The 24,843-nt window shown below is 41.5% G+C and overlaps 1 protein-coding gene across 1 annotated transcript in view; it reads left to right on the plus strand.

The window, feature by feature from the left end:
• The window catches only part of fam20cb (FAM20C golgi associated secretory pathway kinase b), a 175,925-nt gene that overhangs the window by 128,590 nt on the left and 22,492 nt on the right, over positions 1–24,843 (plus strand). The window contains exons 5-7 of the mRNA XM_034193222.1: positions 5,397–5,512; positions 8,648–8,828; positions 8,917–9,026. Of these exons, the coding sequence (XP_034049113.1) occupies positions 5,397–5,512; positions 8,648–8,828; positions 8,917–9,026 (407 nt within the window). The remainder of the gene's footprint in view (positions 1–5,396; positions 5,513–8,647; positions 8,829–8,916; positions 9,027–24,843) is intronic.

Below are 24,843 nucleotides of genomic sequence, written 5' to 3' on the forward strand. Positions count from 1 at the left end.
TTGTTTGAGATGTTTCAGATTCTTTGGATCCTGATCAAGGTGCACATCCTGCCTTTGCTCCCTGATCTTTGAACCATGGCAAGGTTTCAGTTTCATCGGCTTTTGTTTATCTGCCTGTCTTGTGTTGTTCCTGTAATCAGGATGAAAGGAATCCAACTCAAACATCAAGGATCAAAGACAGAATCCATCGCTTGTAGTCACATATCAAAGACAGGGTGAGGCTGAAAAAAATCACAATCAAAGATCAGCTACTGAAATATTAAATACTGAACCACAAGGACTCAAAGGCAGTGTCCTCCTCTTGAATTGTATCAAAGTAGTCAAAGATCAAAGATGTGGTATTGATCAAAGAACAAAAGCAAGACCCCAGCGTTATTCCATATCCACACCAACTACCAACTACTTCTCCACCGTGTTACAGTTAAATGAGTTCCAGTCAGGTCAGATTTGGGAGCATGTGCTGGTGCCGTGCACTGCCGTATCTTCTTGGTGTCCCCCTCAACACTGAGGCACCTACATGCTGGATCATGTCCAGAAAGTGTGCCACATCACCAAAATACCATAGCTGTTTGGAGTCTCCCAAAGTTACCATTTGTTTGATACAAAGTCATTCCAGCAGTACCCAAGGATCCTCTAAAGAGACCTGATTCCAAAGGCATCCAGTCGTCGCCTTAGGTGACTCTTTGGTCTGATTAATTTTGGTAAAACGTGGTGCAAATTATTGGTTGAACTAATAGGATTAATTAATGGAATAGTTTTGACTGTGTTGAACGCTTGGTTTGCAAAGTAAATGTCAAACAATGTTGACGTCCACTGGATTCTATGGCATGTGACAGATGAGCATGACACATGGTGCAACTATTCCTTTTTTAAAAACCCTATTAACTCAACCAATAATTTGCATCACATTTTACCAAAATTGGGGCAACTTTATCTTTTGACCCCTATACAAACTGAAATTGACCTTTGTCACCATTCTTGCTGTTTTTACCCCATAACTCCATAACAGTCAGACATAGATAGTCCAAACTATACCTTTTTGGAATATTTATGATCAGACAAATAATGTGTTATACTTTTCAATATGATTGGAACATTTTTAGATTTTGACCCCTGTGTAATTCTTCATTAACCCTACCTGGCCGCCATATTGGATTTTCAAGTGGCCAGCACTTTTTTCTCAACACTGATTTATGAAGTACATTCATGCCAAATTTGGTGCTTGCATCACCAAGGGAAGGATTGTTTCACTTATCTGCTGCACTATTAACTGGAATAAGCGGTTGAACGTGTGTGCGAGTATCACACATTTTTGATACCACCTCAACTTTTATGATAAATTGTTAAATAATTTGTGAACTTAAAATCAATTAAATTAATTAAATTCATGGCACTGTTTGTATTTATCTTCGGGACAGGTTTTCTTTTTGTACCCAGTCTGTGTCATGTGACATCGGAGCGCTGTGAAGGTCACTTATAAACACAATGATGTTTACAGAATATTGAGTTTACTCTTCCTTCAGGCGCAGTGGCACAGTTCAGCAGCAGCTTCCTTCACCAGTCTGCTACACATCTGCTGCTCCGGCGTGCACGCTCACACATGCAAACACCCTCACACACTTGCGGCGTATGCGTGGGTTAAGGGGAAGCGCAGGAAACCAAAGGCATGAAAGGCCCTGTGCCATTCTAAATATAAGCAGGCAGGGTTTGCCAAAAGCACTGCTTCTTTTTTTCCCTTATTTTGTCTGTTCTAAATTAGAGCCTGGCTGCAGAGCTGCTGCTGCTGCAGAGACTTAGACTGCACTGCCTCCCAGGGGGCCCACAGACACACACACACACACACGCCTCTAAAAGCATCATTTGCACACACATGATCGTACTATTGTCTCTTTTTTTTTAATATAGGCAAGACTATTATAAGCATCATTAATTATGTGATTGGATTTAAATGCACTGCATTAGGTGGGAAAGAGAACAAAGCAGATATAAAGACATACAAGGTCCAAAAGTGAGCCGGACATGAGTTTAAAATAGGAAATAGCTCCACATTCTGAAGGTCCGCGGAATTCTTGTGCTTTTTACCGACGTGAATATGACAACCAGCCGTTATTTTATTTAGGGCTGAAAAGAATTAGTCAATTAATAGAAAAAAGTAAATGTCATTTATTTATTTATTTTTACTTTATGTACAATTTTATGCATGTTCCAGTTGTTGAAGCTTAAGGAATTTTATTTATTTTTTTTTCATTCTTATTCGATTTAAATTTTAATTAGCCTTTTAAAGAGCTTTTACAAGCCTTCAACTATATTTTTAAACTGCTTTAAAGAAAACATTTTAGGGAGAATTTAATCGAGATACATTTCCAAATGCTTCAGTAAAAAAAAAGATATTTAAATAGAATATTTTCACTATACAAATAATAAAAATCTAAAACAGTGTAAAGTGTCATAAAAATAGAATGAAATATTGTCTCTTCCTTCAAATGACATTGTGCAGGCGAACTGCAGGAAGAAGTGTGTGTGCATACACGTGAGGTTTTTGAGATGACTGATCCACTTTGATGCGTGTTCCCGGCGCATGCATGCTAACGTCCGTAAGATGTCTTGTAAATCACTTCAAAAGTGTTATCTGGTTATGAAAACAGTGTTTTTAGATTTAGAAGTGGTTGTTTCTCTCTAACGTATGAGACTATATTAGATTTATCCAGAAATAAATTGTTTAAGAGCGTTTCCACCATATTAGTTTATTTTGTTTGAGCTAGCAGCCAGCTGACATCACGTTGCCTTTCTTTACTCCAGTTGGATGTCGCCATGTGCTTCTCACCATCCTCACGCAGCTCGGGGGAAACCCCCATGTGATCTATTATCTCGCTACCAAATGTAGGTCTGATTGCTTGAATTTTGACCCACCAGGGGCCGAAACTGTTTCCAGGCCGTAAAATTTTGATCATATTGACAATATAATTTTATGAATCGGTTACTTACATGCTAAGGAATAAAATTATAGAAAATTATAGAATTTTCTAAACAATAAAAAAATAGCACTATAGCTTTAATTTTGAAAGTAGGAATCAGATTTTTTTCTGCTTTGGTTTTGTTTTGTACAACTTTTCACCAACCTCACTTTAGAAGAGGTTGCAGACACATTGAATAAACCAGAGAACATTATTCTAATTGTTTAAAAAAAAAACCTTGTCAATTGTGTGTGTGTGTGTGTGTGTGTGTGTTTTGCGAAATGAAAAGACAAACTCGTTATTTAAAAGTAGCACTGTTTTAAAGCACATAAGAATAACGTACAAATAATATTTCTATGTGTATCTTTTCACCAAAACCTGTTTTTTTTTTTTGTTTTTTTTACTGGATAGCTTCTCCTGCTCCCTCAGCAAACAAATTAATTCTTTTGCCCCTGTGATTGCGAAAAATTTGGGCTGCACTGTGATTGGCCAGTTCAATTTGTGATGTAACATTGACCTCCAGTTCTGACAACTGCTGCCCCCTTCAGGAGAGGAGTGGGTATGACAAACCTTGGCCTATATCACAGTTCGTACTTTGGAACACCATCGGCGAGAGGTGGGCGATACTGGGAATTTTGGTATTGATCCGATACCAAGTAAATACAGGCCCAGTATTGCCAATATCGATACCGATACTGATATTTTTTTCATATTTAAGCATCATAGATCCAAAGGATTCAAAAGGTAGAATTTTGCCAAACATTGTACGTGAGAACAAAATACTTTATTATCACAATCAACATTTTTGTTTCAAAAAATATCACTCAACACAACTTAAAATCTCCTGAGGTAGAGGGCTGACAAACCACAATACAAGGGTGCGCTGCTCCGTGTTGTGTGACACAGCGCACTGCTGCTCTTACAGACAGAGAGCAGACTTTGATGAATCTGCGTGCGCAGCAGTCAGTGCGTGAGGGAGAGAAAAAAAGCTTGAGTATCGATCTTTTTACACAAGGATCGTTCAAAATCAATACCAGTGTTGGTATCGATATTATCGATATTAGGATCGATCCGCCCACCTCTACCATCAGCTGTGTGTGTTTCTCCAGGTTACACTGGAGCTGCATCAGGAAGGGCATCCGGCGTAAAACTTGTGCCAAATACCAATGCGGATCTGGCTGTATCCGCTGTGGCGACCCTGAACAAAAAAAACGGCAAAACGGTCAAATTGACAACAACAACTGAAAATGAAATGTCATTGGAGATACAAACACAAGAAAACTGCTTGTCGTTTTTTGTTTGTGTGTTTGTTTGTTTTTGCAGAGCAGCTCTTTGATGGAGCTAATCATTACTCAGGGCCGCGGTTCGGGTCACGCCGCAGTAGGAGTGGGCTGGCGCCTCTCTCCTGTGTTGAGTTTCAAAATGCCCACTGAGGGATGAGACCGAGTGATGACACCGGAGGCAGCTCGAGCTGTTTGTTCCCGTTAGCGGCCCAGCAGGCCAAACACGGGGACATCAGCGCCTGTCCATCTGTTCGACAGAAACACGACTGTCTCGCCTCGCCCGCCACCTCGCATCTCAAAGCCATCATTTGTTCAAAGATGTTTTCTGTGAATGTCTGTGGGGCTTCTGTGCTCTGATCTCAGTCTGTCTCCCTCCTGAACCGCCCTCAGGACTTTGCCGTGAGGCGTTGTCAGGGAGCATCCCATTTTTAAAGAGGCTGTCCATGGTGGCATGGACGAAAAAGGCGCCATGCATGCATAAAACAGACACGTATGCACGAACAGAGCCGTGCTGTTATATTGAAAAAGACGTCAGTCAGGGATGTTTTTTTTAAAAAACTACCTGCGATACACACAATTACACCAATGATAATTTTCAGATAAATGACGCAGGGTCACAAAATGAGTCCCAGCTGGGGAGTAGAGTTGGAGTAATATGAGTTGAGGTAAAAATGTGTTTGAGGTAGAATCTTAGACCCATTTATAAATATAATTTAAGTAAAAAAAAAAGTGTTCTGCAGCAGATCATTGCTTATACCACAGTGCCCCCTGTTGGTGAGTTGAGCATTTGCTGGTGAAGCTGCCTCATGTGGCCTCTTTTAAGTCTTAATTGTGGTTTCAAGTCCCATCTGGGCTGAGTTTCGGAACAGTGTGTACTTATTGTTGAACTTTTAGAGACAATTTTCCTTCCCAAACACCAAAGTGTGTGAGATTATTTTGAAAGTTCATGTTGTTGAGTGTAAAAGAATTTAAAAAATATATTTTTGTGCGTTATTATATATGTGGGTGTTATACTTTATGGGTCCACATTCTTTTTTTTTTTTTACATATTTTTGCTGAAAGCCTGTTATGAATTTTTATACATATGCTATTTGTTCAATACATGCTCTAATTTGGACAATACAGACAAATCTGTGTAATTATGACTTTTGTCCTGTAGGATCCTGGACTTCCGTCGTGTCCCTCCTGTGGCTGGCAGGCTGATCAACATGACGAAAGAGATCCGGGATGTCACCAGAGACAAAAAGCTCTGGAAGACCTTTTTTATATCTCCAGGTACAAAAATAAAGAAATAAACTGCTTACATTTTACTGATTGGGTCCTAAAAGTGAGTTTTGATGAAGATGTTGTATCCTTAGTATAAGTGTATATGAAGTGAGCACCTGCTTTTAGCACAAAAAGTGGACGCACTGCAGTTGCAATCAAAATTCAGTGGGGCTGAGGTCATAGGCATCTCTACGGTCGGGCTCAATGGGGTGTATCCCCCCCAAGAAAAAGTAAAAAAAAAAGAAAAGAATTTCAGTAGCTCCATAAATCTTAACATTTGCATGTTTCAGCCTCAGATTGTTGTTATCACAAATTCTTTGAAGGTCCCATCCTGTAATATCTCCTGTTTCCATAGTAACCACGAGATATTGTTTAAGCCCTGCACTGGTTTGACTGAGAAAGTTCTCACCACTGTGAAATTTAATGTATTTCATTTATTTATTTTTCATTATTCTGTTTGTTCTGGTGATTACAAATTTTCTTCAAGCATCTCGGTTCAGAAGCCACAACCTGATGTATTTGGAAAAAAGGATGATAATACTTTTATTATTATTATTATTATTAGTTAGTTGTATAGTTTCATTGCCTGCAGTTATTTTTTTAATGTTATTTTCTCATAATAAAAAGTTGACTACGTATTTTATTATCTTGAGATGCCTGGGCTTGTTTCTCATGCTGTTTAATTTATCTCATTATTTTGAGAAGAGGGAAGGGTCTCTTTTTTTATTTATTTATTTATTATTTATTTATTTTTTGAGGTAACAAGATATATGCATCATGTAAATATCATGATAAAAAATAATTAAGTTGTGACCATGAGGTGAAAAAAGCTTTGTTTGGTGATGGTGAAACCAAACACTGTTCAGAAACATTTCAAAATCTTTGCAATACCTAAATTTACATATGTGTCTGATCAGAAGGGTAATATTCATGACTTTGTTAAATTACTAATATTAGTTCTCAATGTGTTTATATATATATATATATATATATATATATATATACACTCAACAAAAATATAAACTTTTGGTTTTGCTCCCATTTTGTATGAGATGAACTCAAAGATCTAAAACTTTTTCCACATACACAATATCACCATTTCCCTCAAATATCGTTCACAAACCAGTCTAAATCTGTGATAGTGAGCACTTCTCCTTTGCTGAGATAATCCATCCCACCTCACAGGTGTGCCATATCAAGATGCTGATTAGACACCATGATTAGTGCACAGGTGTGCCTTAGACTGCCCACAATAAAAGGCCACTCTGAAAGGTGCAGTTTTATCACACAGCACAATGCCACAGATGTCGCAAGATTTGAGGGAGCGTGCAATTGGCATGCTGACAGCAGGAATGTCAACCAGAGCTGTTGCTCTGAATGTAAGCCGTCTCCAAAGGCGTTTCAGAGAATTTGGCAGTACATCCAACCAGCTCCACAACCGCAGACCACGTGTAACCACACCAGCCAGGACGGGGGAGGTGATGGTCTAGTGGTTAAGGTGTTGGGCTTGAGTCCAGAAGATCATGGGTTCAAATCCCCACCTGACTGGAAAATCACTAAGGGCCCTTGGGCAAGGCCTTTAATCCCCTATTGCTCCCGGTGTGTAGTGAGCGCCTTGTATGGCAGCACCCTGACATCGGGTGAATGTGAGGCATAATTGTAAAGCGCTTTGAGCATCTGATGCAGATGGAAAAGCGCTATATAAATGCAGTCCATTTACCATTTACCTCCACATCCAGCATGTTCACCTCCAAGATCGTCTGAGACCAGCCACTCGGACAGCTGCTGAAACAATCGGTTTGCATAACCAAAGAATTTCTGCACAAACTGTCAGAAACCATCTCAGGGAAGCTCATCTGCACGCTCGTCATCCTCATCGGGGTCTCGACCTGACTCCAGTTCGTCGTCGTAACCGACTTGAGTGGGCAAATGCTCACATTCGCTGGCATTTGGCACGTTGGAGAGGTGTTCTTTTCACGGATGAATCCCGGTTCACACTGTTCAGGGCAGATGGCAGACAGCGTGTGTGGCGTCGTGTGGGTGAGCGGTTTTCTGATGTCAATGTTGTGGATCGAGTGGCCCATGGTGGCGGTGGGGTTATGGTATGGGCAGGCTTCTGTTATGGACGAAGAACACAGGTGCATTTTATTGATGGCATTTTGAATGCACAGAGATACCATGACAAGATCCTGAGGCCCATTGTTGTGCCATACATCCAAGAACATCACTTCATGTTGCAGCAGGATAATGCACGGCCCCATGTTGCAAGGATCTGTACACAATTGTTGGAAGCTGAAAATGTCCCAGTTCTTGCATGGTCGGCATACTCACCGGACATGTCACCCATTGAGCATGTTTGGGATGCTCTGGACCGGCGTATACGACAGCGTGTACCAGTTCCTGCCAATATACAGCAACTTCGCACAGCCATTGAAGAGGATGAACCAACATTCCACAGGCCACAATTGACAACCTGATCAACTCTATGCGAAGGAGATGTGTTGCACTGCATGAGGCAAATGGTGGTCACACCAGATACTGACTGGTATCCCCCCCCCAATAAAACAAAACTGCACCTTTCAGAGTGGCCTAATTGTGGGCAGTCTAAGGCACACCTGTGCACTAATCATGGTGTCCAATCAGCATCTTGGTATGGCACACCTGTGAGGTGGGATGGATTATCTCAGCAAAGGAGAAGTGCTCACTATCACAGATTTAGACTGGTTTGTGAACAATATTTGAGGGAAATGGTGATATTGTGTATGTGGAAAAAGTTTTAGATCTTTGAGTTCATCTCATACAAAATGGGAGCAAAACCAAAAGTGCTGCATTTATATTTTTGTTGAGTGTATATATAGTTAGTTAGTTAGTTTTGTGCTCAGAAATGCTGGGGTGCTCATTTGCATGAAATTATTATTATCAGACAGTTTTATTTGTTGCATGCACATGAAAAATTACAGCACATTAAAATGAGTGCTGATCTTAGCGATGAATAAAAGTTACATCACTTCTGTGCAAATGAACCCTTTCGTGTATTTGTTCTTGACTGCAAAAGCACAAAAACAGTGTGGGGTCCCATTTAAAGTAAAGTACTTTTTCATCAATACACTACGTCTAATTGCCGTGAACCGTCTCTGTTCTCAGCTAACAACGTGTGTTTCTACGGGGAGTGTTCCTACTACTGCTCCACTGAACACGCACTGTGCGGTAAACCGGACCAGATAGAAGGATCGTTGGCCGCCTTCCTCCCGGACCTGGCCCTCGCCAAACGCAAGACTTGGAGGAACCCGTGGAGGCGTTCCTACCACAAACGCAAGAAGGCCGAGTAAGGAAACAGAATCAGATATCAGACTCCCGACTCTGCATCATAATCTGGGTGCGATTAGAGTTGTGTCGCTGTCAAACCCCTGCAGGTGGGAGGTGGATCCAGACTTCTGCGAGGAGGTCAAGCAGACGCCACCTTATGATAGTGGGATGCGACTGCTGGACGTCATGGACATGACCATCTTTGACTTCCTCATGGGTGAGCCGGCACGTCTGACACACTGTGCTGTGTGCATGAGGTGCATGTGATACATTTTGTAGACAGTGAAGTCAAGAACAGTTTAAAAACTACCAGTTGTTACTTAAATGGGAATTCCTAAGTTAAGTTCTTTAAACCTTCTATCTACACTTAAATACCATCATACTTGTGTAGAACAAGAGTTACGAATGTAACTACAATGGGGGCCAAACATTGGCAGTCAGACCCGACCACCTCTGCCTCACATCCCTGAGGACCTCTGGGCGCGATTACTGGAAGCTCTGTGAAACCGTTCAGTTCTTGGGATCTGCCCATAGGCTCCTGAAAGGCAGGCCGCTGGGAGAGCTGGCCCTCAACTGCGAAGGCACGTGCGGTTCTGGGAGTAGGCGGGAGCCTGGATGTAGAGTGAAAAGCTGTAGCATGTCTGGCTGGCTGAGGCCTGGAAGACCAGTGTAGGTCAACAAACTGTTGCAGAGATTTACTAGCCTCAACAGCACGCTCCAAAGTTTGTTGGGCCGCAGGTCCAAATACTTGGCCTGGAAGAACCGGCAGTGAACGGAGTGTACCTCTGCAGGATTCGGACAGGGAGGACTGCGCAAGCCACACCTTACGTCTAGTGATGTAAGGGTTGACATCAGTCTGCCAAGCTCTCTGGACAGATAAGCAAAAGTTTGGAGTGAGGCATCATTAAGACTTTGAGTAGCATCATCAACCTCTGCCTCCCTCAAAGACTTTGTGAGGGCAAGGGCTAAATGGGACACTGAGTTGCCTAGGCGACCAATGCGAGCAGCTATGTCATAGCTTTTGGTGAGGAGGTCATCAGTGACCTTACACTCAGGTCGTGGGCAGAAGGCATACGGTTCAGACCATACTGCGCCGAATCACACATAGAGCTAAGGGCTCTGCAGTCCTGCAATAGATGGGTCAATGATTTGGGGTCTGCCCAACATCAGTGGAGCTCCTCGATATATGGTTGTGAAACTGGAACGTTGAACTCAGGCTTCTGAGTGACTTTGAAAAAGGCACTTGAAGCGGTGGTTTCCGCAGGGGGATTGTCGAACCCAAGCCTGGATAAAGCCAACTGAACAGCTTGCTTGACAAAGGATAGTCCAGGTCCGGTTTGCGGCAGGGACTCTGCCTCAGAGGTGTGAGAGCCCACTAATGAATGGCTTGGAGAGAGACCCCTCTCATCCTGATCCTCCACACAGTCTGTATCGCTTGTCATGTACAAGGAATCAGTTGCAGCAATAGACATGGCATCTTCTTCCTGCTGAGTTACTACGTCGGTCTGATCAGCCTAATTGGGGACAACAGGAACTGTTTGCGTCCCTAGGCTGTAGATTTAGAAGCAAGGACTTAATCTGAGCAAACTCAGAAGTCAGTTTCAACCTTTTCAGCCAAAGCATGGTCATGAGTAACCTTCTAGCAGAAGGGGTCCCTGCATGTGGGCGTTTACGGCGCTTTGGTTCTTTCCTGGGGTTGGGGGCCAAAGTCGCTCTAGGCATCCCACTTTCCAATGCCGCAAGTCTAGCAGACCTCTCTGCCAGTGGCATGCTGGCACAATTAAAGCAGACATTGCCAGTCAGGGCTTCCCTCAGGTGTCCGATCCCAAGACACGAGGGGCAAAACATATGTCCATCATCTTGGCTCAAGGGAGCCAAACAGGGACTACAGCCATGCAGCAAAGGCCCTGACAACATTGTGAACTGCATGCAGATGGCTAACACAAGCCCTGACGGTTACAGATAGAAAGACAAATCGTGAATCACACACAGTGTAAATAGTAACACGAGGCACGGAGCGTAAACCACTCCCAGAGTAATACTAATACAAGGCACAGAGCACAAATCGCTCACAACCACAGTTGTAACAAGACACGGAGCATGAATCACTCGAAGTGTAATGCTAACACAAGGCACGGAGCGTGAATCACCCACAGTCACAGCCGTAACAGGAGGCACGGAGTGTAAATCACTCACAGTCACAGCCTTAACACGATGCACGGAGCGTGAAGCACTCATAGCCACAGATTCGACATGAGGCTCGGAGCGTGAAGCACTCACAGCCACAGACTGAACACAAAGCACGGAGCGTGAAGCACTCACCACAGACTAAACACGAGGCACGGAGCATGAAGCACTTACAGCCACAGACTGAACACGAAGCAGGGAGCATGAAACACTCACAGCCACAGCCACAGACTGAACACTAGGCACAGAGCGTGAAGCACTCACAGCCACAGACTGAACATGAGGCACGGAGCGTGAAGCACTCATAGCATAAAAGCTAATACTAGGCACGGAACGTGAAGCACTCACAGCGTAAAAGCTAATACAAGGCACGGAGTGTGAAGCACTCACAGCCACAGACTGAACACGAGGCACGGAGCGTGAAGCACTCACAGCCACAGACTGAACATGAAGCACGGAGCGTGAAGCACTCACAGCCACAGACTGAACATGAAGCACGGAGCGCGAAGCACTCACAGCCACAGACAACATGAGGCACGGAGCGTGAAGCACTCACAGCATAAAAGCTAATATTAGGCACGGAGCGTGAAGCACTCACAGCGCAAAAGCTAATACAAGGCACGGAGCGTGAAGCACTCACAGTGTGAAAGCTAATACAAGGCACGGAGCGTGAAGCACTCACATCCATAGTAATAACATGATGCACATAGCCGAAATACTCACAGCCCAAGTGCTAAGTCATTACAGCAACGACGACAACAGTAGCTGCTAGTGGAGCTGTTGAACTTGAATGGCGGCAGCGCAGATGAAAGTACTTCAAGGAGTGGAAAAAACTGGTATTTGACACTACAATAAACGTGTTAACTGACTTTTCCCTAAAGTGCCTCCAACACTGCAGCCAAACAAACACTGCTCTGTCTCCAAAGTCGGTGCAATTCTAACTTGATGGAGAGCCTGAGCTGTGTCCCTGAAGCAAAGCTATCCAGCAGAAGACCGCAAAGTCAACAAAAAATGAACAAGGGATGAGCAACGTGAAGCGAAGGAGCAGATAATCACATACTGCTGCTGTGATGTTTGGATAAATTTGCATATTAATGAGGGGAGCTTAAGTTTAGATCATTTCTGGCTACATAACACAAGTAATTAGCACACTGAATAAAATAAACTCCTATAATAAAAGAATAAACACCAATAATAAAAGTACACAACAATGCACAAAAATCACAAATTAAAGAGCTGATCAAATCAGATAACACCCAGTTATTTGCTTAGCTTGCTTATGTTTTTTTTATTTTTTTTTGGGGGGGGGGGGGCATTTAAAAGTCCTTATGGTACACACCACAAGCTTTCTGGATAAACCCACTGATGACTTCTCCATCCATGTCCATCTAAAGATTCCATTCATCCAAACCATGTCAGATAACATCCATTATGTTGTGGATTGCATGTGTATTTGTCCATCTTCTTACTTTTTTTTTTATTTAAAAGTCCTTATGTTAAGTAACAGCACATGCTGTTTTGTGCAAATGTGCTACTGAGTTCGTGTCTGTTATAGAACTTGCTTCCAAAGAAACGCTGTGTTAAAAAGTGAGTTCCACATACAGAAAAAATTATGTAACTAACACTCCTCAGGTGTGACTTATATATGTTATATGTAGTTAAATCGGTACAAGTTATACTCCTGAAAATACAGTACTTAGGGACACAGTACCACTTGCATTCTGAGGGAATGTGAGATACAACATTGTTTCCATGTGGCACATTTCTTTGGACATAATGATCCATTATGTAGGTGTGTCTGTGTTGAGGACCACAGCTGTTGGAGATGGAAGAGTTGTCTACCTGTGTGGCCGCCACCAAAGGCAGTTCCCGGTGGATGTGGGTATGCGCAGCACCACTGCACGCTCGAGTGTATCTTCCAATTTCATGACAGGATAATTTACTTTGTGACATCATCATGTTATGTGCAATTCCTTTACAGACTGTTGCACCCTCTACATTTTTGTCACCTCATAATTTTACTTAAACTGTAATACTTACTGTAATAAAGCAACTGACAGATTTAAATGTATTATTCAATTTCAATTTATTACATTTTATATAGTGCCAAATCACAACAAATCTGCCTCAAGGCACTTCACACAAATAAGGTCTAACCTTACCAACCCCTAAAACAAGCACACAGGTGACAGTGGTAAGGAAAACTCCCTCTGATGATACTGAGGAAGAAACCTCAAGCAGACCAGACTCAAAGGGGTGACCCACTGCTTCGGCCATTCTAACAGTTACAAGGTTTTTACAAGATTTTACAAAGCTGAACAAATAGGAAATAGAAATTCAAAAACATCTGCTGCATCAGTCCAGCATCCCGTTGTCCACAGATGCCACTCCCGCGTATGTCCTTCTGCACCTCAGACAGAGACAAAATTTAATTTAAATTCATTAATTTAATTTAATTTAATTAGCTTATAATGGGCCAAATCACAGCAAAAGCCGTCTCAAGGCGCCTTACATAAAACGTCAACATAAAATTTAATAAATAATTAAAACTGAATAGAAAAATTTCAAATACATAAATAAAAACAGAAGTAAAAGAATAAAACAAATAAAAATAAAAAATATTCATAAGAAAGACAATAAAAATAGGTTTTCAGTCTTGACTTAAAAATGTCCACTGACTCCGACTGCCTCACAAAACAAGCTAATTTCAATCTACTACAAACACACCTGCTCTTAATTTTCATCATGCACTATTGTTCCCTGCAAGAAGTCCAAACACGCCCAGTAGGTGGCAGTGTTCAGTGTTTGGCAGACAGTTCTACAGGATATTGCACTACCAAAACAATGTTGTTTTTCGATTGATGTCTGATCAGTTTGTCTTCATTATCTGACCTTTTAAACTGGTCACTTACAGGATGATAGCATTTACTGTTTGTGAGTTATGATGTTAAAAAAAAACTGGAGGGGGATGAACTCATTAGATACTCTTTCACCCACTGTCTAGGCTTTTCCACAGCCTAGGAATAACATCACTGGGTTTTATTTTGTGTTTTTAAATTTATTTGAAATGTTACACCAAACTTGTGGTATACTTTAGTTTACTTGGCATACTTTGGTTTTAAAATAAATAGATCCATGTGTAAACCAGGTTTACGCATTGATCGCTGAACTGATTAGCCACTGAGCGACCTGCTCGGCTGATCCCTGGTCTGTGTGTAAATAGATGTGGCATCCAGGTTGATCACAATGTGAGACTTTCCAGATTAGATAAATGGTAAATGGACTGCATTTATATAGCGCTTTTCCATCTGCATCAGATGCTCAAAGCACTTTACAATTATGCCTCAATTACAATTATGCCCTTATGCCTTGCCCAAGTGCCCTTAGTGATTTTCCAGTCAGGCGGGGATTTGAACCCATGATCTTCTGGACTCAAACCCAACACCTTAACCACTAGACCATCACCTCCCCTTTATTTGCACATGCAAATTGTTTCATGGAAGCTGAGTTAGTTATAGTTTGGTTATCAGACCCCCCCCCCCCCCCCCTTTGTAATCCTTTGGTAAGCAACAGAATGAGGTTTTTTTTCTATTTAAGCAACACAAATCGGGAATGTTTCAGTCCTCAACATTCGCTGACCGCTAAGTTAGTCCACTAAGTTAGTCTAATGACATCAGTGCAAATCCTATATTGTCTGTCATCTGAAAAAAAGAGTCCTAATTACTTTCTTATTAGTATTAAACTTAATTTAATATTGCAATATTGAGCCACACGGTGGCTTAGTGGTTAGCACTGTTGCCTCACAGCAAGAAGGTCATGGCTTCGATTCCCACCTGTGGCCTTTTTGTGTGGAGTTTGCATGTTTTCCCTGTGTTTGTGTGGGTTTCTTCCCAAATTTAAAGACATGCAGGTTAGGTAAATTGGAAACGATATAATTGGGCAGCGCAGTCTCGTTTGAGGGCGGGCACTAAAGGGGTAAAATATGACGCAGATGATGTAATTTCTCTACTTCTGGCTGAGCAAATTTACGCAACCAAAGTGAAAATGCAAAGAAAAAGTGACGATGCGTTGGAAAGTCCACTTTCCAACGCATGTGGTTTGTTTATGATCCAGAGCTCAAACATGTCGTGGTGCTTGTGCAGGTGAGAGAAGGCGGCTACTCTGGTTAGCTGTGTAGGCTAACACTTACAGACACAACCTCTCACATTTACCTCGTCTTCCCTTCTCCACTGGGAACTGAAAAAAACCTGCACTTTTCAGTGATTGCAGCCGAAAACAAAACAGTGCACCATTTTTCCATGTGAAGTTATCGGCTGTGTATGTATTGCGCAACGGGAGCGGCTGTCCCCACAAGTGGTCAAATCCCGCGATATCATGCAGGGTTCAAACGAGACTGCGCTGCCCTATTGTCCAGGTCTCCCTTGCAAAACAGGTCTCAATCTCAATGGGACTACCTGGTTAAATCAATTGCATTTTTACAGTATCGCATCATTTTGTAGCAGGTTTTGACTTTGGCCGCTCATCTGTGTGTTGCTGAAATTCTTGCAGACTTATTCTGAATGAGGCAAACAACATAAAAAGAAACAACAGGGTAAAAGGAGGAATTTTTAGACGCGTGTGTGTGTTTCTGGGCTGTGCACGGTTACTTAATGACTGGTGCGGATGTCAGCCGCACAGCTGTGGTGCACCACAGCCTGCCAGCTGAAGGCGGGAGGAAAGCAGAATGGAGAGAGCGAGAGGAAGACAGATATAAAGAATTAAGCACTGGACTCAGAAAAGAGCAGTGCGTGAGGGAGAGAGACGTAGAGGAGGTGAAAGAGAGAGGATTTGTGCAAAACAAACAGTGAGAATCCAGAGAGGGAGAAAGAGAGCAAACTTGTGCCAAGACAGTTTCCATTCTTCTTGTCCTCCTTAAAGTGGCTGAAGCAGAAACAGCAAAGGCTGCAGTCCAACCCGTTACACTGAACTGACTTTGTGGAAAGTATTTGCTGTTGTCAATAAAATTATAATGAGAAAACAAAGTGTTTCAAAGGAAAAATAACTTCACTAGAAAGGCACTCAAAGAGCACATATCTCCACCAGGACTCCACAGTCACCTTTAACTTATGATTTGACCTTAACGCTATTCTTTGATCCTGATCTATCAGGATTGTTGATCTTTGATCCTGAACAATGACTTTTTATCCTGTTTGCTGATCCTTGATCTTTCAACCTTACCAAGGGGATTATGTTTTCGTCACCATTTATCTGTCTTGCTTCGATCCTGTAATAAGAATCAAAGTTTTATATATATATATATATATATTATATATATAATATATATATATATATATTATATATATATATAAAGAGATGGATAAACATTTGATCCTTACCACTGAACTTAAATGTTGATTTGTGATGCCATGATCTTGTAATTGTGACCGACTCAATAAAGATTGAAATCAAAGATTAAAGGGAGGATCAGAATAAAATGAATGAGGATCAAAGGTGAATGATAAAAGTCAGTACGAATACCATCAGAATCAAAGATCAAAGGCACAGTCAGACTCAAAAGGAATTAGGATCACAGATCAAAGAGGTTATCTGCCCTATGATCATAATTTAAATGTAATGGTGGAATCAGAATCAAATGAATTAGAATCAAAGATGAAGGATCAAAGTCAGCATGAGATCTTTCATCAGATCTGGTCAAAGGCAGGATCAGACTTAATGGAATGGCAATCAGAGATCGAAGGAATCTTGATATGAAGAACAAGGATCAAGCACACAATCTACTTTATGATCAGGATCAATGCTCAAAGGCATGATCAAGATAAAAGAAGACAGAATCAAAGACATGATCTGTCCCTTGATCTGGATCCACATCAAAATGTTATCGGCCCACAAAATCTATTAAAAATAATTTATTTCCTCATAGACAATCTAAAGGAATAAAAAACAAGAACAACAAACAACAACAGCAAAAAAGACAGATATACAAACATAAACAAAAAGAACCTCCTTGGCAAATGTAAATGTGTGTATTTTTATTTTTTCTGAAGTAATGATGACGTGCGTTGGATCTTAATCAGGGGATTTACACAATACACTAACATGTGACCATGAGAGAGTCTTTTCAACCTGTGATTTTGTCTTCTCCTGTCCGCTGTCCTGCTTGTCCCCGGCCTCTGCTGGAATACCTTCCATCAGCTCAGGGATTTAAGCCTTGAAGAGCCTCTTTTCCCTCCAGTAAGAGCTTTAGAATGTGTGTGGAAAGCAGGTTTTTGGGGGCCAGAGGAGGATCAAAGCTGAACAGAAATGGTTACATACTGAGAACAGGAGTGAATGCTTCAGAAGGTTGACCTTGAATCGTCCTTGTTCCTTTTTGCCTCACAAAACGCCCACGGTAACTTCCAGGAGGGCTTTTTGTAAGACTTAGAGACAGCTAGATAAGTGAATGAGAGCTCTTCACAAATCAGGGCGTATGTACGTGTGAGACACGGTTTTAGCTGAACTTCCTGTACAGTTTTTGTATATGACCTTAAACCAAAACTAACTTTGATCTTCTTCCCTGCAGGCAGACCCGGGAGCAGGAGACACCACCAGACTTCTTCTACTTCTCAGACTTTGAGAGACACAATGCCGAAATTGCTGCCTTCCATCTGGACAGGTAAAGCAACTTTGAGCACAAAGTGTGTAGACCAGCCCAGTCTCATGTTTTTTTCATGCCCCCGTCATGAAAAGCACTCAATTTTCCTGACACGGTTTTTTGTTATTTATAATCCTCCTCTTCTCCTAACACGAACCATAGTGTAAGTGTCTACCCTCCCCTAACCCTAACCATAACCCCTCCAGACCCCCGTCACCCCACAGTTCGTGCCCCCATCACGATATAAATTTGTGCCCTGTCACAAAAAGCACCCTATTTTCATGCCCCCTTCACAAACCCAAAGATTAATTAACTTTTCGTAATGACGCCACAAACTCTGTCGTAATACAGCGTGAACCCCTTTATTCCTAACGTGGAGTCTCCGTCCACTGTGGACTCAAACTACGTTAATAGTTACACAGTAAATATGTAGTAGGATGTGGCATTTTGCAAATATTGAAGACGTAGCAACTGGGGCCATATAACATCAGATGAAAGGATTCGTCATTTGGACTAAGAAATCCAGTCAATGCTTGCGCAGACGTCTAGTGTATTTATATAGTGTCTATGAGGGACTTTTGCTGGTAAATTGGAACCATTTTGAAGGTGGCTACACTCAAAAAACTGATGCATTGGATGAAGTCAATTCAGTTATGAGCAGAATTTCCATCTAATAATATCTGTAGCCCCAACTCAAATAAAACACATCCATGCAAGATAATTTAATTTAATTTAGTTGGGACTACAGATATTTATTAGATGGAAATTCTGCCCATAATTGAATTGAGTTCATCCAACAAGTTATTGTTTGTGTGATACACTCAAAAAAACTGACTCACTGGACTGGATTCCATCTAATATATGTAGTTACAACTAAATTACATTATCTTGCATGGATGTGTTTTATTTGAGTTGGGACTACATATATTTATTAGATAGAAATCCTGCCCATAAATGAATTGACTACATCCAATGAGTCATTTGTTTCAGACAACTTTATTGATCCCAAAAAAGGGCAATTATGTTACACTCCAATTAATTCAGACAAGCTACAACACTTAATCCACAATTATTACTTGTTTACTGTAATAATGGCACACATTAAATTAAAACAACACATTAAAGACAACACATACAAGGTCTGTCAATAAAGTATAGGTCCTTTTTATTTTTTTCAAAAACTATATGGATTTCATTCATATGTTTTTACGTCAGACATGCTTGAACCCTCGTGCGCATGCGTGAGTTTTTCCACGCCTGTCGGTGACGTCATTCGCCTGTGAGCACTCCTTGGGAGGAGTCGTCCAGCCCCTCATCGGAATTCCTTTGTCTGAGAAGTTGCTGAGAGATCGGCGCTTTGTTTGATCAAAATTTTTTCTAAACCTGTGAGACACATCGAAGTGGACATGGTTCAAAAAATTAAGCTGGTTTTCGGTGAAAATTTTAACGGCTGATGAGAGATTTTGAGGTGATACTGTCGCTTTAAGGACTTCCCACGGTGCGAGACGTCGCGCAGCGCTCTCAGGCGCCATCGTCAGCCTGTTTCAAGCTGAAAACCTCCACATTTCAGGCTCTATTGATCCAGGACGTCGTGAGAGAACAGAGAAGTTTCAGAAGAAGTCAGTTTCAGCATTTTATCCGGATATTCCACTGTTAAAGGAGATTTTTTTAATGAAAGACGTGCGGACAGGTCCGCGTGTCGGGACACAGCCGGCGCGGTGCGGCGGCACAGGAAAAACACCTCCGTGTTGATAACCATTTGTAAAATCCAGGCGGCTTTTGATGGCTTTCAGTGGAGTGAGTATATGAGAAATTGTTTAACAGCTGGACATGTTCCAACTTGTCCTTAAGGCTTCCAACAGAGGTGTTTTTCCTGTGGCGGAGCATCGCGGCGGCTGCGAGCCGACGCTGCAATCCGTCCGCACGTCTTTCATTAAAAAAATCTCCTTTAACAGTGGAATATCCGGATAAAATGCTGAAACCGACTTCTTCTGAAACTTCTCTGTTCTCTCACGACGTCCTGGATCAATAGAGCCTGAAATGTGGAGGTTTTCAGCTTGAAACAGGCTGACGACGGCGCCTTAGAGCGCTGCACGACGTCTCGCACCGTGGGAAGTCCTTAAAGCGACAGTATCACCTCAAAATCTCTCATCAGCCGTTAAAATTTTCACTGAAAACCAGCTTAATTTTTCGTGTCCACTTCAATGTGTCTCACAGGTTTAGAAAAAATTTTGATCAAACAAAGCGCCAGTCTCTCAGCAACTTCTCAGACAAAGGAATTCCGACGAGGGGCTGGACAACTCCTCCCACAAGGAGTGCTCACAGGCGAATGACGTCACCGACAGGCGTGGAAAAACTCACGCATGTGCACGAGGGTTTAAGCATGTCTGACGTAAAAACATATGAATGAAATCCATATAGTTTTTGAAAAAAATAAAAAGGACCTATACTTTATTGACAGACCTCGTATACATTTGACATTGTTTATGTGCTCTAAACTTGAAGCAGTCTGTCATCTGAATTGAGGCAAAGTGGGTGAAGGCTGCAGCAGGAGGGGCCTGCACCGCCCAGCCTGGGGGTTGAAGGCTGCAGCAGTAAAAACCGCGCTGCCTTTGAGGTGGCAGGGAGGAAGTCAGGGTGAATGTGACCGTCCTTGCCAGAGTCCCAAACTGAAGTCATTTGTTTGAGTGACACATTCAAAAAATTGGCTCTTTGAATTGGATTCCATCTAATAAATATATGTAGCACCAACTCAAATAAACACATCCATGCAAGATAATGTAATTTAATTTAGTTGGGACGACATGTATTTATTAGATGGAAATCCTTCCTTAAATGAATGAGTTCATCCAAGAGCCATTTTTTGAGTGTACAAACCACAATATAAATCTAAAAATGAAAATACATATGTCTGTAATGATGTCTTGATTGTGTCATATGACTTCTATGTGACATTGTTATGATGTCATACACAATAATCTATCACAAATATTTTTGCTGGTCATATATGCTTTAGATCATGCATCTAGGCTTTTTGGTTGACCTTTGACCAAACTACTCCAAAATCTCATCACTTCCCAGCAAACAACACACACAAACACGCCTGTGAAACAGCAATAAATAATAATAAATAATATATGTAGTCCCAACTAAATTCAATTACATTATCTTGCATGGATGTGTTTTATTTGAGTTGGGGGCTACATATATTTATTACACGGAAATCCTGCACATAAATGAATTGAGCTCATCCAAAGAGCCATTTTTGAGTGTAATGGTTTACAGTGTATTAATTTGTTAGAAGGTGTATAACATTGTGCTTTTTGTATTAGAAGATTAAAAAAAACTACTGGGGATTTTGTGTTAAAGTTAACACTGTGGTTAGTTTGAGTGACGCTATAGCTTCTCTGTCGGGAAACAGCTTTGACACAAGGTCCCCTGAGTGTGTTTGCATGACCGTTGTCCATATACCCTCCATTTTCTGTACAGGTTTTCATTCAAACGGTCTTTCTTTCGAGCAGGGATGGGTGTGGGCTGAGTGGGCAGAGTCCAGGCTGTGAGCTCTGAGAGGCCGTGAGTCATGGACAGCGAATGCTGCCCTCCTGCTGCTAACAGCTGCCTGAACAATGACTGCAGCCTCCCAGCTTAGTAACCACCACGCTTCTCTGACTCACTGCCTTTACAAGGCTCACACTTTACAGCGCGGCCCAGCCTGCCGGAGAGACTTAATGAAAAGAGAAAACCTCACGAGGCTCTCAGATCTACGACAGAAAGCAATGAGTTTGGAGAGGCGGCGTTACTATTAAAGTCACGCTAACGTTACTGCGGTCGTTGGTTATTACGAGCAGAGGCGTTGTGTTTTAATGTGCACACTGGTGATCTTTTGCGCACGGGGCACGTAACTAACACACGACGGGCTGCCATCTGCTGACTGCTGTGGTTAGTGCCACTTTGAGGGAGGAGACATATTCCTCGGTGAAATCGCCTCCTTTTGAGATCTGTGAAATGGAATCAGATTTTGGACCAAAACCTGTCCAGATGTGTTTAATTTGGCTAATGATAGCAAGGTTTAGAAGTAGAAAGGCACTCAGAGCTCATACCTTCACCAGTGCCTACGATCTCTTTCTTCTTCTTTTGTGACAGGATTATTCATTGATCTCACCTATGGACATTTTTAGATCCTTATTGTTAATCGTTGACCCTGATATTCACCTTTGTTTCTGATTGCTGACTTGTGAACCAGAACTTTTATCTTTCGAGCTCTGATCTTGGTCTTTGACCCTGTCCTTTGATCCTTATTGCTCATCTTTAATCCTGATCACTATGTTTGAGATGTTTTCAGATTCTTTGGATCCTGATCAAGGTGCACATCCTTGCCTTTGCTCCCTGATCTGTTGAACCATGGCAAGGTTTCTAGTTTCATCGGCTTTTGTTTATCTGCCTGTCTTGTGTTGTTTCCTTAATCAGGATGAAAGGAATCCAACTCAAACATCAAGGATCAAAGACAGAATCCATCGCTTGTATTCACATATCAAAGACAGGGGTGGGCTGAAAAAAATCACAATCAAAGATCAGCTACTGAATATTAAATACTGAACCACAAGGACTCAAAGGCAGTGCCTCCTCTTGAATTGTATCAAAGTAGTCAAGATCAAAGATGTGGTATGATCAAAGAACAAAAAGCAAGACCCCAGCGTTATTCCTATCCACACCAACTACCAACTACTTCTCCACCGTGTTACAGTTAAATGAGTTCCGTCAGGTCAGATTTGGGAGCATGTGCTGGTGCCGTGCACTGCCGTATCTTCTTGGTGTCCCCTCAACACTGAGGCACCTACATGCTGGATCATGTCCAGAAAAGTGTGCCACATCACCAAAATACCATAGCTGTTGGAGTCTCCCAAAGTTACCATTTGTGATACAAAGTCATTCCAGCAGTACCCAAGGAGTCCTCTAAAGAGACCTGATTCCAAAGGCAATCCAGTTCGTCGCCTTAGGTGACTCTTTGGTTGATTAATTTTGGTAAAACGTGGTGCAAATTATTGGGTGAAACTAATAGGATTAATTAATGGAATAGTTTTTGACTGTGTTGAACGCTTGGTTTGCAAAGTAAATGTCAAACAATGTTGAACGCCACTGGATTCTATGGCATGTGACAGATGAGCATGACACATGGTGCAAACTATTCCTTTTTAAAACCCTATAACTCAACCAATAATTTGCATCACATTTTACCAAATTGGGGCAACTTATCTTTTGACCTATACAAACTGAATTGACCTTTGTCACCATTCTTGCTGTTTTTACCCCCATAACTCCATAACAGTCAGACATAGATAGTCCCAAACTATACCTTTTTGGAATATTTATGATCAGACAAATAATGTGTTATACTTTTCAATATGATTGGAACATTTTTAGATTTGACCCCTGTGTAATTTCTTCATTAACCCCCTACCTGGCCGCCATATTGGATTTTCAAGTGGCCAGCACTTTTTTCTCAAACACTGATTTATGAAGTACATTCATGCCAAATTTGGTGCTTGCATCACCAAGGGAAGGATTGTTTCAACTTATCTGCTGCACTATTTAACTGGAAATAAGCGGTTTGAAGCTGTGTGCGAGTATCACACATTTTTGATACCACCTCAACTTTTATGATAAATTGTTAAATAATTTGGTGAACTTAAAATCAATTAAAATTAATTAAATTCATGGCACTGTTTGTATTTATCTCGGGGACAAGGTTTTCTTTTTGTACCCAGTCTGTGTCAGGTGACATCGGAGCGCTGTGAAGGTCACTTATAAACACAATGATGTTTACAGAATATTGAGTTACTCTTCCTTCAGGCGCAGTGGCACAGTTCAGCAGCAGCTTCCTTCACAGTCCTGCTACACATCTGCTGCTCCGGCGTGCACGCTCACACATGCAAACACCCTCACACACTTGCGGCGTATGCGTGGGTTAAGGGGAAGCGCAGGAAACCAAAGGCAATGAAAGGCCCTGTGCCCATTCTAATATAAGCCAGGCAGGGTTTGCCAAAAGCACTGCTTCTTTTTTTCCCTTATTTTGTCTGTTCTAAATTAGAGCCTGGCTGCAGAGCTTGCTGCTGCTGCAGAGACTTAGACTGCACTGCCTCCCAGGGGCCCACAGACACACACACACACACACGCCTCTAAAAGCATCATTTGCACACACATGATCGTACTATTGTCTCTTTTTTTTTAATATAGGCAAGACTATTATAAGCATCATTAATTATGTGATTGGATTTAAATGCACTGCATTAGGTGGGAAAGAGAACAAAGCAGATATAAAGACATACAAGGGTCCAAAGTGAGCCGGACATGAGTTTAAAATAGGAAATAGCTCCACATTCTGAAGGTCCGCGGAATTCTTGTGCTTTTTACCGACGTGAATATGACAACCAAGCCGTTATTTTATTTAGGGCTGAAAAGAATAGTCAATTAATAGAAAAAAGTAAATGTCATTTATTTATTTATTTTACTTTATGTACAATTTTATGCATGTTCCAGTTGTTGAAGCTTAAGGAATTTTATTTATTTTTTTTTTCATTCTTATTCGATTTAAATTTTAATTAGCCTTTTAAAGAGCTTTTACAAGCCTTCAACTATATTTTTAAACTGCTTTAAAGAAAACATTTTAGGGAGAATTTAATCGAGATACATTTCCAAATGCTTCAGTAAAAAAAAAGATATTTAAATAGAATATTTTCACTATACAAATAATAAAATCTAAAACAGTGTAAAGTGTCATAAAAATAGAATGAAATATTGTCTCTTCCTTCAAATGACATTGTGCAGGCGAACTGCAGGAAGAAGTGTGTGTGCATACACGTGAGGTTTTGAGATGACTGATCCACTTTGATGCGTGTTCCCGGCGCATGCATGCTAACGTCCGTAAGATGTCTTGTAAATCACTTCAAAAGTGTTATCTGGTTATGAAACAGTGTTTTTAGATTTAGAAGTGGTTGTTTCTCTCTAACGTATGAGACTATATTAGATTTATCCAGAAATAAATTGTTTAGAGCGTTTCCCCATATTAGTTTATTTTGTTTGAGCTAGCAGCCACTGACATCACGTTGCCTTTCTTACTCCAGTTGGATGTCGCCATGTGCTTCTCACCATCCTCACGCAGCTCGGGGGAAACCCCCATGTGATCTATTATCTCGCTACCAAATGTAGGTCTGATTGC

Source organism: Thalassophryne amazonica, chromosome 18 (assembly GCF_902500255.1).
Source record: "Thalassophryne amazonica chromosome 18, fThaAma1.1, whole genome shotgun sequence".
In the NCBI taxonomy this organism is placed as follows: Eukaryota; Metazoa; Chordata; class Actinopteri; order Batrachoidiformes; family Batrachoididae; genus Thalassophryne; species Thalassophryne amazonica.